Source organism: Bos taurus, chromosome 9 (genome assembly GCF_002263795.3).
Source record: "Bos taurus isolate L1 Dominette 01449 registration number 42190680 breed Hereford chromosome 9, ARS-UCD2.0, whole genome shotgun sequence".
In the NCBI taxonomy this organism is placed as follows: Eukaryota; Metazoa; Chordata; class Mammalia; order Artiodactyla; family Bovidae; genus Bos; species Bos taurus.
In genome coordinates, this window is record NC_037336.1 from 67,492,641 (window position 1) to 67,509,215 (window position 16,575).

Here is a 16,575-nt window from a genome sequence, read left to right on the forward strand (position 1 = left end):
ACAGAGGATGAGATGGCTGGATGGCATCACCGATTCAATGGGCATGAGTTTGAGTAAATTCAGGGAGTTGATGATGGACAGGGAGGCCTGGCATGCTGCAATCCATGGGAAAGAGTTGGCCATGACTGAGTGACTGAACTGAACTGAACTGTAATTATTAAATGGAATGCTAACTGTAATACAAATAGCAAGTTAAGAAACACAGTTCTACATCAAAGAACTCCTGATTCCAGGGAAAATTAATAGAAAAGAGCTCACCCAAAAATCTCGATACCTACACTGAAACCAAGCTCCACCCAAGAGCCAACAAGTTCCAGTGCAAGACATAATGACAATAATTCTCCAGCAAAGCAGGAACACTAACGACAATAATTCTCCAGCAAAGCCCTGTGCATTAAAAGACAGGCTTTCAAAACCATGCCAAACCCATAGACACCCAACTCACTACTGGACACTTCATTGCACTCCAGAGAGAAGGGCTCCACCCATCAGAACAAAGACTTAAGATCCCCTGACCAGAAAACCTTGACAAGCCCCTAGTCCAACCCAACCCACAGGGATCAGTCTCCACAATAAAGAGAAACCACAAACTTCCAGGCTACAAAATGGCACCCCAAACACAGCAATCTAAACAAAATTAAAAGGCAGAGAAATATTTAGCAGGTAAAGGAATATGATAAATGCCCACCAAATCAAACTAAAGAAGAGGATATAGGGAGTCTTCCTGAAAAAGAATTCAGAATAACGATAGTACAGATGATCCAAAATCTTGAAAACAAAATGGAGTTACAGATAAATAGACTAGAGACAAGGATTGAGAAGATGCAGGAAATGTTTAGCAAGGACCTAGAAGAAATAAAGAAGAGTCAATCAATAATGAATAATGTAATAACTGATATCAAAAGCACTCTGGAGGGAACCAACAGTAGAATAAATGAGGCAGAAAAAAGGATAAGTGAGGTGAAAGATAAAATGGTGGAAATAAATGAAGCAGAGACAAAAAAAGAAAAAAACGTTAAAAGAAATGAAAACAACCTCAGAGACCTCTGGGACAATGTTAAACACCCTAACAAATGAATCATAGGTGTTCCAGAAGAAGACAAAAAGAAAGAGCATGAGAAAATGGTTGAGGAGATAATAGTTGAAACCTTCCCTAAAATGGGGTAGGAAATAGCCACCCAAGTCCAAGAAACCAGAGAGTCCCAAACAGGAGAAACCCAAGGCAAAACACCCCAAGACACATCTTAATCAAAATAACAAATATCAAACACAAAGAGCAAATATTAAAAGCAGCATGGGAAAGGCAACAAATTATACACAAGGGGATCCCCATTAGGATAACAGCTGATCTTTCAATAGAAACTCTTCAGGCCATAAGGGAATGGCAGGACATACTTAAAGCGATGAAAGAAAATAGCCTATAGCCCAGATTACTGTACTTAGTAAGGATCTCATTCAGATATGAAGGAGAAATCAAAAGCTTTATAGACAAGCAGAAGCTGAGAGAATTCAGCACCACCAAACCAGCTCTTCAACACATGCTAAAGGATCTTCTCTAGACAGGAAGCACAGAAAAGATTTATAAACTCAAACCCAAAACAACAAAGTACATGGCAATGTGATCATACTTACCAATAATTACCTTAAATGTAAATGGGTTGAATGCCCCAACCAAAAGACAAAGACTGGCTGAATGGATACAAAAATAAGACCCCTATACAATAGACCACCTCAAACCATGGGACACATACAGACTGAAAGTGAAGGGCTGGAAATTGATATTTCATGCAAATAGAGACCAAAAGAAAACAAGAGTAGAAATACTCATTTCAGATAAAATTAACTTTGAAATAAAGGCCGTGAAAAGAGACAAAGAAGGACACTACATAATGATCAAAGGATCAATCCAAGAAGAAGATATAACAATTATAAATATATATGCACCCAGCATAGGAGTACCTTGATATGTAAGGCAAATGTTAACAAATGTGAAAGGGGAAATTAACAGTAACAAATTATAGTGGCAAACTTTAATACCCTACTCACACCTATGGATAGGTCAACCAAACAGAAAATTAGCAAGGAAACACAAGCTTTAAATGATACCAGTTAGACCTAATTGATATCTATAGGACATTTCACCCAAAAACAAAGAATTTCATCTTTTTCTCAAGTGCGCATAGAACACTCTCCAGGATAAATCACATCCTGATGCATAAATCTAGCCTTGGTAAATTCAAAAAAATTGAAATCATTTCAAGTATCATTTCTCATCACAATACAGTAAGATTAGATGTCAACTACAGGAAAAAATACTATTAAAAATATAAACAGATGGAGGCTAAACAACACACTTCTGAATAACTCACAAATCACAAAAAGAAATCAAAATATGCATAGAAACAAATGAAAATGAAAACATGACAACCCCAAACCTATGGGATTCAGTAAAAGCAGTGCTAAGAGAAAGGTTCATAGCAATACAAGCTTACCTCAATAAGCAAGGGAAAAATCAAATAAATAACCTAACTTTACACCTAAAGCAACCAGAAAAAGGAGAAATGAAGAAACCCAGGGTTAGTAGAAGGAAAGAAATCATAAAAATCACAGCAGAAATACATGAAAAAGAAACAAAGGAGACTATAGCAAGAATCAAGAAAACTAAAAACTGGTTCTTTGAGAAGACATATAAAATAGACAAACCATTAGCCAGATTCATCAAGAGAAAAAGGGAGAAGAATCAAATCAACAAAATTAGAAATGAAAATGGAGAAATCACAGAAGACAACACAGAAATACAAAGGATCTTGAGACTACTATCAGCAACGATGTGCCAATAAAATGGACAACTTGGAAGAAATGGAAGAATTCTTAGAAAAGTATAACCTTCCAAAACTGAACCAGGAAGAAACATAAAATCTTAACAGATTCATCATAAGCATGGAAATTGAAACTGTAATCAAAAAACTTCCAACAAACAAAAGCCCAGGACAAGATGACGTCACAGGTGAATTCTACCAGAAATTCAGAGAAGAGCTAACACCAATCCTACTCAAACTCTTCCAGAAAATTGCAGAGGAGGGTAAACTCCCAAACTCATTTTATGAGGCCATCATCACCCTAATACCAAAACCAGACAAAGGTGCCACAGAAAAAGAAAACTACAGGCCAATATCACTGATGAACATAGATGCAAAAATCCTCAACAAAATTCTAGCAAACAGAATCCAACAACATATTAAAAAGATCATACATCATGACCAAGTGGGCTTAATCCCAGAGATGCAAGGATTCTTCTTTACAAATCAATGTATACACCACACTGACAAATTGAAAGATAAAAACTATATGATTATCTCAATAGATGCAGAGAAAGCCTTTGACAAAATTCAACACCAATTTATGATAAAAACTCTCCAGAAAGCAAGCATAGAAGCAACATACCTCAACATAATAAAAGCTATACATGATAAATGCACAGCAAACATTATCCTTAATGGCAAAAAATTGAAAACATTTCCCCTAAAGTCAGGAACAAGATAAGGATGCCCACTTTCACCACTACTATTCAACATAGCTTTGGAAGTTTTAGCCACAGCAATCAGAGCAGAAAAAGAAATAAAAGGAATCCAGATTGGAAAAGAAGTAAAACTCTCACTGTTTGCAGATGACGTGATCCTCTACATAGAAAACCCTAAATACACCACCAGAAAATTACTAGAGCTAATCAATGAATATAGTAAATTTGCAGGATATAAAATGAATACACAGAAGTCCCATACATTCCTATACACTAACAATGAGAAAGCAGAAAGAGAATTTAAGGAAACAATCTCATTCACCATTGCAATGAAAAGAATAAAATACTTAGGAATAAATTTACCTAAAGAAACAAAAGACCTATATATAGAAAGCTATAAAACACTGATGAAAGAAATCAAAGATGACACAAATAGATGGAGAAATATACCATGTTCATGGATCAGAAGAATTGATATAGTGAAAATGAGCATACTACCCAAAGCAATCTGTAGATTCAGTGGAATCCCCATCAAGCTACCAATGGTATTTTTCATAGAACTAGAACAAATAATTTCACAATTTGTATGGAAATACAAAAAAACCTCGAATCACCAAAGCAATCTTGAGAAAGAAGAATGGAACTAGAGGAATCAACCTGCCTGATTCAGACTATACTACAAAGCTGCAGTCTTCCAAACAGTATGGTACCGGCACAAAGACAGAAATATAGGCCAGTGGAACAAACTAGAAAGCCCAGAGATAAATTCACACACCTAGGTGTCAAAGACATCTTGTCTTTGATAAAGGAGGCAAAAATATACAATGGAGAAAAGACAATCCGTTTAACAAGCAGTGCTGGAAAAACTGGTCAACCACCTGTAAACAAATGAATCTAGAATATTTTCTGACACTGCACACAAAAATAAACTCAAAATGGATTAAAAATCTAAATGTAAGACTAGAAACTATAAAATTCCTAGGGGAAAATATAGGCAGAACATAAAATACATAAATTACATCTGACATAAATTACAGCAAGGTCCTCTATGACCCACCTCCCAGAGTAATGGAAATAAAAGCAAAAATAAACAGATGGAACCTTATTAGACTTAAAAACTTGTGCACAGTGAAAGAAACTATAAGCAAGGTGAAAAGACAGCTTCCAGAATGGGAGAAAATAATAGCAAATGAAGCAACTGATAAAGAATTAATCTCAAAAATATACAAGCAGCTCATGCAGCTCAATACCAGAAAAATAAATAACCCAATCAAAAACTGGGCCAAAGGACTAAAGAGACATTTCTCCAAAGAAGACATACAGTTGGCTAACAAACACATGACAAGATGCTCAACATCACTCATTATCAGAGAAATGCAAATCAAAACCACAGTAAGGTACCATCCCACACCAGTCAGACTGGCTGCTACCCAGAAGTCTACAAACAATAAATGCTGGAGTGGATGTGGAGAAAAGGGAACCTTCTTACACTGTTGTTGGGAATGTAAACTAAGACAGCCAGTGTGGAGAACAGTGTGGAGATTTCTTAAAAAACTGGAAATAGAACTGCCATACGACCCAGCAGTCCCACTGCTGGGCATATACACTGAGGAAACCAGAATTGAAAGAGACGCATGTACCCCAATGTTCATCACAGCACTGTTTACAACAGCTAGGACATGGAAGCAACCTAGATGTCCATCTGCAGACGAATTGATAAGAAAGTTGTGGTACATATACACAATGTAATATTACTCAGCTATTAAGAAGAACTCATTTGAGTCAGTTCTAATGAGGTGGATGAAACTGGAGCCTATTATACACAGTGAAGTAAATCGTAAAAACATCAATACAGGATATTAACACATCTATATGGAATTTAGAGAGACGGTAACGACGACCCTATATACGAGACAGCAGAAAAGACACATATAAAGAACAGACTTTTGGACTCTGGGAGAAGGCGAGGGTGGGATGATTTGAGAGAATAGCATTGAAACATGTATATTACCATATGTGAAATAGATCACCAGTCCAAGTTTGATGCATGAAACAGGGCACTCGAAACCAGTGCACTGGGACAACCCAGAGGGATGGGATGGGGAGGGAGGTGGGAGGGAGGTTCAGGATGGGGGGATACATGTATACCTGTGGCTGATTCATGTCAATGTATGATAAAAACCACCACAATATTATAAAGTAATTAGCCTCCATTTAAAATAAATTTATTTTTAAAAAAGAAAAGAAATAAAGGTTAAGTGGGGGAAAAAAAAGAAAGTTCTAGACTGACTGTCTAGGAAGAGTGTAATTTACATTTTCTGGATTCATTATTTTCTATAAGGTCAGTACTATCTTGGATACTCAAATTTATCACCACCATTTTAGTAGGCTGTATTATTCATAAAGTAACAAAGAGCAACTAATATTAGCTATTAACTTTAAACACATGACAATTGTAGCATAATTGATAGCAATATAAAGTTTTATAAAGAATCGTGGACATAACTGAGCTCCGCAGACTTTTCTGGGCCCCACTTTTGTTGTGTATAATATCAGAATAGTTCTTTTTTTTTTTTTCATGTTGTACCTACTTTACAATGACATTGTGAAGATCAGGTATGTAGAGGATACCCTATCTGAGAACCCACATAGTCTCCTCTCCCATAGGAGAGGCAAAAAGGCCCGAGATTTACCCCAACCCCTTTGTCTAGTGGTCCAGTAACTCATCAGTGTGAGTACAAAAGTCCAGCTCCTTTCCCCCAAAGTTAAACAAATCTTGAGATGTTATTTATACTCCAGACCTTTCCCTGGATTGGGCTAAGACTTACCTGGAATCACACCATTGCTTGAATCCTTTCTTCTCCATTTCTTGCTTTATCCAGTCCTTGGCTGAATTCTTCTATGAGCTTTCTTAAATTATGAATCTCTTTGCAAATATAAACCAATATTAATTTTATCATCAACCATTTAAGAATCTTCTTTTACTATAACCAGCAATGATATGTTAATAATGGAAATAAATGTGCTTAGCAGCTCAGTTGTGTCTGACTCTTTACCACCCCATGAACCGTATAGCCTGCCAGCCTCCTCTGTCCATGGGAATTCTCCAGGCAAGAACACTGGAGAGGGTTGCTGCGCCCTCCTTCAGGGGGTCTTCCCAACCCCAGGATCAAATCCAGGTCTCCCACATTGCAGGTGGTTTCTTTACCATCTGAGACACCGGGGAAGCCCAAGAATACTGGAATGTGTAGCCTATCCCTTCTCTAGGGGAACTTCCCAACCCAGGAATCGAAGCGGGGTCTCCTGCATTGCAGGAGAATTCTTTACCAGCTGAGCTACCTGGGAAGCCCATGGAAGTAAATAGATAACTAAATAGTTAAACATATGTTTATAAAGTCCAGTGCAGTTTCTATAAGTTTGCAAAATATATTTCTCAATAATTATGTAACTCTAAACACAAAAAATATTCACTACTTGCATATATATATATAGTATATATATAAAACATTCACAATTTTCATGCACAGAAATTAGTAGCAATGAAATAACTAAAAGCAGGCAAAATCCAAAATATTGCTATTTTTTGTGGAGATATATACATAATTTGAATATATATATATTTTTTTCATGTCCACCAATGTGCTGTAGTATTCATGCTTAGCCTAATATCCATTTCATGCCCCAGTAAACACCAGCAGGAGGACAACTAAAAGCATCCCTGGACACCAAGAGGATTATCTGGCATAATTTATGAAAAAAGTTTGATACTATAGCTACATTTATAAATTGGAGTTTCCACTATCTATAAAAGCACGTATATAGAAGAGATTGGAAGGGTATGCTGAAGTGACAATTATTGTCCTTAGCTAGAGTGATTATAGAAAATTTATATGTTTATTATCCATAAATGTTTAATCAATAAGAGTTAACAGTTTGTATAGCATAGAGATGAGCAGGGTTATATGCTATCAAATGGGAATGGCTTGAATAGTTTTTGCAGTTCTCAAATGTTGTTATCACTCCACATTCATCATTTCTAACATATAAATGATCAGGCTGTATTTCCCTGAAAAATTACTTTTATTCAGCTAAATTAAACTAAAGGTCTTGCTTAAATTTTTATTGTAACCTTCCAAATAAATTTGTTTCACTTCTGAGAGCATCTTAAATGATTTAAATCACCTTATGACCTGCCCAAACTCATCAGGTCTAAAGCTGCTTAAATGTCTTGAGTGTCCCTGTATCATAGAAACCACTACCCATGCTTTATCTCTGTTACTCTTATAATAAACTCTTTGAACATTTAATCGATCTGAACCTGTTTGGAATGGAATTCTTTCACCAGCAAATGTTAAGAAACAATTTAAGTGGACTTATTTAATGATACTTTATTGAGCATTTGTAATAGAACATTGGAAATAAAATATTAAAATGATAAATGCATAAAAACCTAATGTTACAGATAATTTTCTTCTCACTTTGCTTTTTCTAACCAGCACAGGAAGAATTAACATTCACAGTCAGCTGTGCAAATTTCTACAGTTCTAGGCCACTAAAGATGGTCCAGGATTATTTGGCTAGTGTTTACAACTTTTGGATTAAATCTCCTACTGTCTCTTGTCTTCCTTCTCTGTTTGCCTCTTGAACAAACATCCTTCAGTTCAGTTCAGTCACTCAGTTGTGTCCAACTCTTTGTAACCCTGCAGACTGCAGCAAGCCAGGCCTCCCTGTCCAACACCAACTCCCGGAGTTTACACAAACTCATACCCATTTAGTCGGTGATGCCATCCAGCCATCTCATCCTCTGTTGTCCCTTTCTCCTCCTGCCTTCAATCTTTCCCAGCATCAGGGTCTTTTCCAATGAGTCTTTGCATCAGGTGGCCAAAGTATTGGAGTTTCAGCTGCAGCATCAGTCCTTCCAGTGAATATTCAGGACCGATTTCCTTTAGGATGAACTAGTTGGATCTCCTTGCAGTCCAAGGGACTCTCAAGAGTCTTCTCCAACACCACAGTTTAAAAGCATCAATTCTTCAGCACTCAGCTTTCTTTATAGGCCAACTCTCACATCCATACATGACCACTGGCAAAACCATAGCTTTGACTAGACAGACCTTTGTTGGTAATGTCTCTGCTTTTCAATATGCTGTCTAGGTTGGTCATAACTTTTCTTCCAAGGAGCAAGCATCTTTTAATTTCATGGCTGCAGTCACCATCTGCAGTGATTTTGGAGCCAAAAAATTAAAGTCTGTCACTGTTTCTACTATTTCCTCATCTATTTTCCACGAAGTGATGGGACCAGATGCCATGATCTAAACTTTCTGAATGTTCAGTTTTCAGCCAACTGTTTCATTCTCCTCTTTCACTTTCATCAAGAAGCTCTTTAGTTCTTCTTTACTTTCTGCCATAAGGGAGGTGTCATCTTCATATCTGAGGTTATTGACATTTCTCCCAGCAATCCTGATTCCAGCTTGTGATTCATCCAGTCCAGCATTTCCCATGATTTACTCTTCATATAAGTTAAATAAGCAGGGTAACAATATACAGCCTTGACATACTCCCTTCCCAATTTGGAACCAGTCTGTTGTTCCATGTCCAGTTCTAACTGTTGCTTCTTGACCTGCATACAGATTTCTCAGGAGGCAGGTCAGGTGGTCTGGTATTCCCATCTCTTGAAGAATTTTTCACAGTTTGTTGTGATCCACACAGTCAAAGGCTGTGGCATAGTCAATAAAGCAGAAGTAGATGCTTTTCTGGAACTCTCTTGCTTTTTTGATGATCCAACAGATGACAATTTGATCTCTGGTTCCTCTGCCTTTTCTAAATCCAGCTTGAACATCTGGAAGTTCACAGTTCATGTACTGTTGATTGGAGTATTGTTGCCTGGAGTACAAGCCAGGCAACATGTACTGTTGCCTGGCTTAGAGAATTTTGAGCATTACTTTGCTAGCTGTTGATTATATTTAGGCTGAACTACATATATATATAATTTATTGTGTTATCCAGGAAACTGAGAGACTCTGTTTTTAACACTTACGCCAGGACAATAGGCAATCTGGGACCATCGCTGGTAAATCAGAGCATATAGTCTTGTCAGCATCTCTTAAAAGTTACCCAACTTACTTGGGCTTCCCAGGTGGTGCTGGTGGCAAAGACCCCGCCTGCCAGTGCAGGAGCCTTAAGAGATGTGGGTTTGATCGCTGGGTCAGGAAGATCCCCTGGAGAAGGGCATGGCAACCCACTCCAGTATTCTTGCCTGGAGAATCCCATGCACAGAGGAATCTGGTGGGCTACAGTCCATGGGGTCTCAAATAGTCGGACACAACTGAAGCAACTTAGCACACAAACTTACAGTAACATAACCAATATATACTTAAGTGAATTGTTTCACTGAAGGCTAGAAGATTGACAAACAGTTGGCATTTGGGGTTCATTCAGTTGGATTTCCAGTAGAATTTCTGAAGTTGGTGTTACATATTTTATTTATATCAAATAATCCACTTCCAGAGAGAGACAATAAAAAATCTATCTTGAGAAAGATGTGATCAAAAGGAAAGAATTAAATAGAAAATGAAGCCATTTATTGCCACTTGCTTCCTTTTTCTCATTAGTAAAGTTAATAATTTGAATTATTTGGTCATTTTGACCCCTAAAATGAATGCATCTAGGTAAGCCCAGAAATCAATGTAAATTTTTATTCATTTCTAATTTAAAAATGAAGACTTCAAAAAATTTTTTTGTAATTTAGAGTAGTAGTGGGCCCATTGCCTGTTTCTGTATGGCACCCAAGCTGCGAATGCTTGTTACAGGCAGACTTAGCTAATAGAGAATACTAAACATTTAGCCCCAGTTATGTAAATTTGTGGAGAAGGAAACAACAACCCACTCCAGTATTCTTGCCTGAAGAATTCCATGGACAGAGGAGCCTGGTGGTCTACAGTCCATGGGGTCACACAGAGTTGGACATGACTGAAGTGACTTTGTACCCATGCATGTAAATTTGATACCTTGACAAGAACCCCATTCTTCTCATTATTATATCAGTTTTCCATTAGTAGATTATTATAAAACCATTTATACTTGATTAATATTCTGATTTGAATTCCTTTAGCCAAAAATGTTTGAAAATTTCTTTCTCTTTCACTGCATGAGTTTGATTTTGCCTCTTGACCTACAAAGCCTGCAATGTTTACTATCTAGCTCTTTGCAGGAAAGTTTTTTAACCCCTGATCTATTGACTTTTGCTATCAATTTTGTTTCCTTCACAACAACACACACACAACAACAACAATTTCGAGACATGACTTACTACTAATCTCCTTTGCATTGTCATTGTTTAAATTCAGGTGTGCCCCTGGCTATGCCGGCAGCCCAAGCAGCCCTGGAGGCTCCTGCCAAGAATGTGAGTGTGACCCCCATGGCTCACTGCCTGTCCCCTGTGACCCTGTCATGGGGATCTGCACGTGCCGACCTGGAGCCACGGGGCCGAAGTGTGACGGCTGTGAACAGGGGCATGCGCGCGAGGGCATGGAGTGTGTTTGTACGTATACTAACTTGATTATTGGTTCTGGGGGCTTGGTTCCATTTCTATCTCATTTCCAGTGAGAAAGACTGATTTTTTTTTTCCCTTATTTTTCAATAGCTAGTGTTTCCCTTGTTTTTCAATAGCTACTGCTACTCTTCATTCTCCCTGACACTTTCTGTCCACCTTCTGCTGTTTGCCTGCTGTTTTGTCTCCATCCTGCTGAGCCAAAAACAGCTGAGAAAATCCTCAGCATGCTTAGTCAGTTCATTGAAGACCTACAGCAAAGTTTCCGGAGGCAGATTCTATTTTATTTTGCCCATCTAAGAGTTTGCAGTTTGACCTAAAGCTGACATTGCCTTTGTGACAGATTAAAGGTCTGGGTTTGTTAAATTTCTTTTAGAATCCTCTTGAATTTGTAATCAAATGGACAGGCACTATAACCCTTGAAGTACAACTGGCTTTTCTGAGTTTACAGAAATCCATGGGCATCCTTCTTCTTAACTTTCCCTTGCACTACAGAACCTGGAAGCAGTGACAATGAACTCAAGGGTTTCTACTCGCATGTTTCCCTTTGTTTTAGTAACTGCTTCTGGATTCAATAATGCCATCCTGAGTGTACATTGACTATCAGTATTAAATATAATTCTTAGATCTTATATAATCTAAAAAGGTTATTCATAAATATAGGGAGGACCATTATACTGTGATATATTCTTTTCCTTGAGGAAATTTACAATATTGGTCTTAATTCTTTCTAACAAATATAAGTAGAAATTATTTAAGTGCTTTTTATTTCAATATTTACATATTTTAGTGTATTTACATATGCTTGTATTTCTGGTTTTAACATCTTGTGTGTGTCTGAAGCTTAGTAACATTTTCACTAGAATTTTTGTTTGTGCTCTAATTTTATAAGTTACCTCAAAACTAAGCCTGGCTTTTTAGATCTGCCAAAAGGTAAAGACTGGGTATATTTGGGAATATAATTTTTAAACTTCTTTTCTGTGTATTTCATATTGCATTTAAAATAAAAATAAATGTCAAGTTTGATGGGAGGAGATGAAGTGTAATATGTAATATACATTTACATTATCATAGTTATTGGTATATACATATTCACTTTTCTTAAGTAAAATGGCATATTTTAATGATAATTGCATGGACTTCCAGTATAATACAACTGGTTTTAATATTGTTATTAAAGTTAACTATTAACATAGAGATATTCAACTAAATAATATATATTCATAACCTAAATGTTAATCTAACAGACCTTGAATTTTAAATTAATTAATTTTCTAGGGGTGAGATCAGAAAAATCTGATTTCTTTTTCTATGAGTTAATGGTTTGTTTGCTTTCTATCTTGTTGTATTGATTTCTATGTATGTTTTTGTACCAGTACCATATTCTTTTGATAAATGTAGCTCTGTAGTATAGTCTAAAGTCAGGGAGCATGATCCCTCCAGCTCTGGTCTTTCACAAAATTGTATTGGCCCTTTGGAGTCTTTTGTTTTTCCATACAAATTTTATAATTATTTGTTCTAATTCTGTGGAAAATGTCATTGTATTTTGATAAGGATTGCACTGAATCTGTAAATTGCCTTGCCTAGTATGGTCATTTAAGCAATATTTATCCTTCCAATCCATAAGCACAGTATATCTTTCCATTTTTTGTGCTGTCTTCAATTTTTTTTAATCAATATCATATATTTTTACAAGTAGAAGCCTTTTATCTCTTTAGATTTATTCTTTTTGATGCATTTGTAAATGGGATTATTTTCTTAATTTCTCTTCTCATAGTTTGTCTTTAGGGTACAGAAACACAACAGATTTCTGGATATTAATTTTGTATCCTGCCACTTTACTGAATTCATTAATGAGTTCAAATAGTTTTTTGCCAGTGTCTTTAGGATTTTCTATATAAAGCATCATATCATCTGCGAATAGTGATAGTTTTACTTCTTCCTTTCCTTCTTTCTAAATCCTTAAGCTAACTTAGAGCAAGAAACCAAAGAATGGATTCACCTCGTACATTGATCTGCTGGTCCTGTTTTGTCACATATGACTATAGTAGAATTTTATAATGCTCATGAGTGAGAGTGGATGAAGTAGCTTGGTTCTGGCAAGAGAATATTTATGTAGTAAGGAAAGTGTCCTCTGATACAAACAAAACGTTCTTCAGAGCCCGGAGACCATGTTACTTCAATGAAGAAAAGAGATAAAATAGTGCTGTTAATCTGTGCTGACTATAAAATTAAGATGTTTGTCACATTTGATAGAAATAAGTTAAAACTCAAATCATTAGTAGCATGTATCGTACAGTTAGTTCTTCTCTCTTTGGCTGATTCTTTAGAAAATACAGTTTAATTTGGCCCACATCCTGGATGTGTATATTTTTTTTAAAAAATGTACCAGGAAATGATCATTGCAGTATCTCAGGTGAGCCACATATGGGTAGAAAGAATTTATGTACTCTCTGTAGAGTTTATGCTCTTCAGTCAGTCAGTGAGTTCAGTCGCTCAGTCATGTCCGACTCTGTGTCCCCATGGACTGCAGCATTTCAGGATTCCCTGTCCTTCACCAACTCCAAGAGCTTCCTGAAACTCATGTCCATGGAGTCAGTGAGGCCATCAAGCCATCTCATCCTGTGTCATCCCCTTCTCCTCCCACCTTCAGTCTTTCCCAGCATCAGAATCTTTCCAGTGAGTCAGATCTTCGCATCAGGTGGCCAAAGTATTGGAGTTTCAGCTTCAGCATCAGTCCTTCCAATGAATATTCAGGACTGATTTCCCTTAGGATTGACTGGTTGGATCTCCTTGCAGTCCAAGGGACTCTCAGGAGTCTTCTCCAACACCATATTTGAGAAACATCAATTCTTTGGTACTGAGCTTTCCTTATGATCCAACTCTCACATCCATACATGACTACTGGAAAAACCATAGCTTTGACTAGACAGACCTTTGTCAGAATAATAATGTCTTTGCTTTTGAATACACTGTCTAGGTTTGTCATAGCTTTGCTTCCAAGGAGTAAGCATCTTCTCATTTCATGGCTGCAGTCACCATCTGTAGTGATTTTGGAGCCCAAGAAAAGAAAGTCTGTCACTATTTCCATTGTTTCCCCATCTATTTGCCATGAAGTGATGGCAAGATTATATGTCATAATCTTAGTTTTTTGATGTTGAGTTTTAAACCAACTTTTTCACTGTCCTCTTTCACTTTCAAGAGGCTCTTTAGTTCTTCTTTGCTTTCTGCCATAAGTGTGGTGTCATATGCATATCTGACGTTATTGACATTTCTCCCAGCAATCTTGATTCCAGCTTGTGCTTCATCCAGCCTGGCATTTCACCTGATGTACTCTGCATGTAAGTTAAATTTAAGCAGGGTGACAACATACAGACTTGATGTACTCCTTTCCCAATTTGGAATCAGTCTGTTGTTCCATGTCTGGTTCTAACTATTGCTTATGCTCTTAACAAATAAATTACCTAGGCATGACCTACACATGATCATTGTAGTATCTCAGGTGAACTGCATATTGTTGGAAATAATTTATATATTCCCTGTATAGTTTATGCTCTTAATTTATTTAGCGAATAATTTTAAATTATGCTGTAAAGAAGTCAGAGAAAATGCAGAAATCATGAAAGAGCTTTCCTTGACTACCTACTTTTCCAAAAAAAAAAAAAACTTGTAGCTGGCACAGATAATTGCCAGTGAGCAAGCTAGGGTTTCAGAATTTTCTGATGACTCAGTGGTAAAGAATCCACCTGCCAATGTAGAAGTCATAGGTTCGATTCCTAGGTCAGAAAGAGTCCCTGGAGAAGGAAATTGCAATCCACTCCAGTATTCCTGCCTGGGAAATCCAACAGAGGAGCCTGGCAGGCTACAGTCCATGGGGTCACAAAAGAGTCAGACATGACTTACTAACTAAACAACTACAAGAAAGGTAGGGTTTTATTGGATCCAAAATATAGTAGTGAATTTCTTGTAGGACACAGCTATTTTATATAGGGACATTTCATTACTATCATGAAGAATTTACACAAATAATCTGTGCCCTTATTAGGAGATACCAGAATTTCTCATAATTATCCAAATTCAACCTACCAACATTATCAACCCCACAAGCCAACTAATACTCAGGCATACCTAACCATTGTGTCTGTCTTCAATCTCAGGCATCCCCTAAAGCCCCTTTCACCCTACATGGTTCAATTCTTTAGCAATTCACCCATATCGAAAGACTACCATTTATCAGAAATGACGGTAAGCACTTAATTTTTGCAACATCCCCACATGTTATTTTTTAACATCAGTGTAATTTTTTAAAACCTGAGTTTAGATGATTTAAGTCACTTCTCCAAGGTTCACCCTGACTATTCAACAGAGTTGTGGTTTGAACATAGGTCTGTCTTGCAAATATTACTTTCTTAACCTCTCCTCTGACTGTTAATCTGAAACACAAAGAGCAAACCTGGTTTCCCCAATATAGTCAACATTAGTTAATTCAATTCATTATTCATGAAATTAAAAGACGCTTACTCCTTGGAAGGAAAGTTATGACCAACCTAGATAGCATATTCAAAAGCAGAGACATTACTTTGCCAACAAAGGTTCGTCTAGTCAAGGCTATGGTTTTTCCTGTGGTCATGTATGGATGTGAGAGTTGAACTGTGAAGAAGGCTGAGTGCCGAAGAATTGATGCTTTTGAACTGTGGTGTTGGAGAAGACTCTTGAGAGTCCCTTGGACTGCAAGGAGATCCAACCGGTCCATTCTGAAGGAGATCAGCCCTGGGATTTCTTTGGAAGGAATGATGCTAAAGCTGAAACTCCAGTACTTTGGCCACCTCATGTGAAGAATTGACTCGGAAAAGACTCTGATGCTGGGAGGGATTGGGGGCAGGAGGAGAAGGGGACGACAGAGGATGAGATGGCTGGATGGCATCACTGACTCGATGGACGTGAGTCTGAGTGAACTCTGGGAGTTGGTGATGGACAGGGAGGCCTGGCGTGCTGCGATTCATGGGGTCGCAAAGAGTCGGACACGACTGAGTGACTGATCTGATCTGATCTGATCTGATTCATTTACTTCTTCTGGGCTTAAAGCCCATGTTCCCTCAAGAAAGAATAAAGATAAGATGGGCTAAAAAAATAAAATGAAAAAAAATTTAATATATGTAAAGTCAATAGGTACATCGGAGAAGGCAATGCAACCCCACTCCAGTACTCTTGCCTGGAAAATTCCATGGATGGAGGAGGAGCCTGGTGGGCTGCAGTCCACGGGGTCACTAAGAGTCGGACACGACTGAGCAACTTCATTTTCACTTTTCACTTTCATGCATTGGAGAAGGAAATGGCAACCCACTCCAGTGTTCTTGCCTGGAGAATCCCAGGGATGGCAGAGCCTGGTGGGCTGTCATCTATGGGGTCGCACAGAGTTGGACATGACCGAAGTGACGCGGCAGCAGCTGCAGCAGCAGCAGCAGCAGCAGTAGGTACATACATTTTTTTTCCTCTGCTAACCATTGAG

General features: G+C 37.5%; 1 protein-coding gene across 1 annotated transcript in view; it reads left to right on the top strand.

The window, feature by feature from the left end:
• The window catches only part of LAMA2 (laminin subunit alpha 2), a 699,730-nt gene that overhangs the window by 503,273 nt on the left and 179,882 nt on the right, over window positions 1-16,575 (top strand). The window contains exon 32 of the mRNA XM_002690220.6: window positions 10,864-11,057. Coding sequence (XP_002690266.2) covers window positions 10,864-11,057 — 194 coding nt within the window. The remainder of the gene's footprint in view (window positions 1-10,863; window positions 11,058-16,575) is intronic.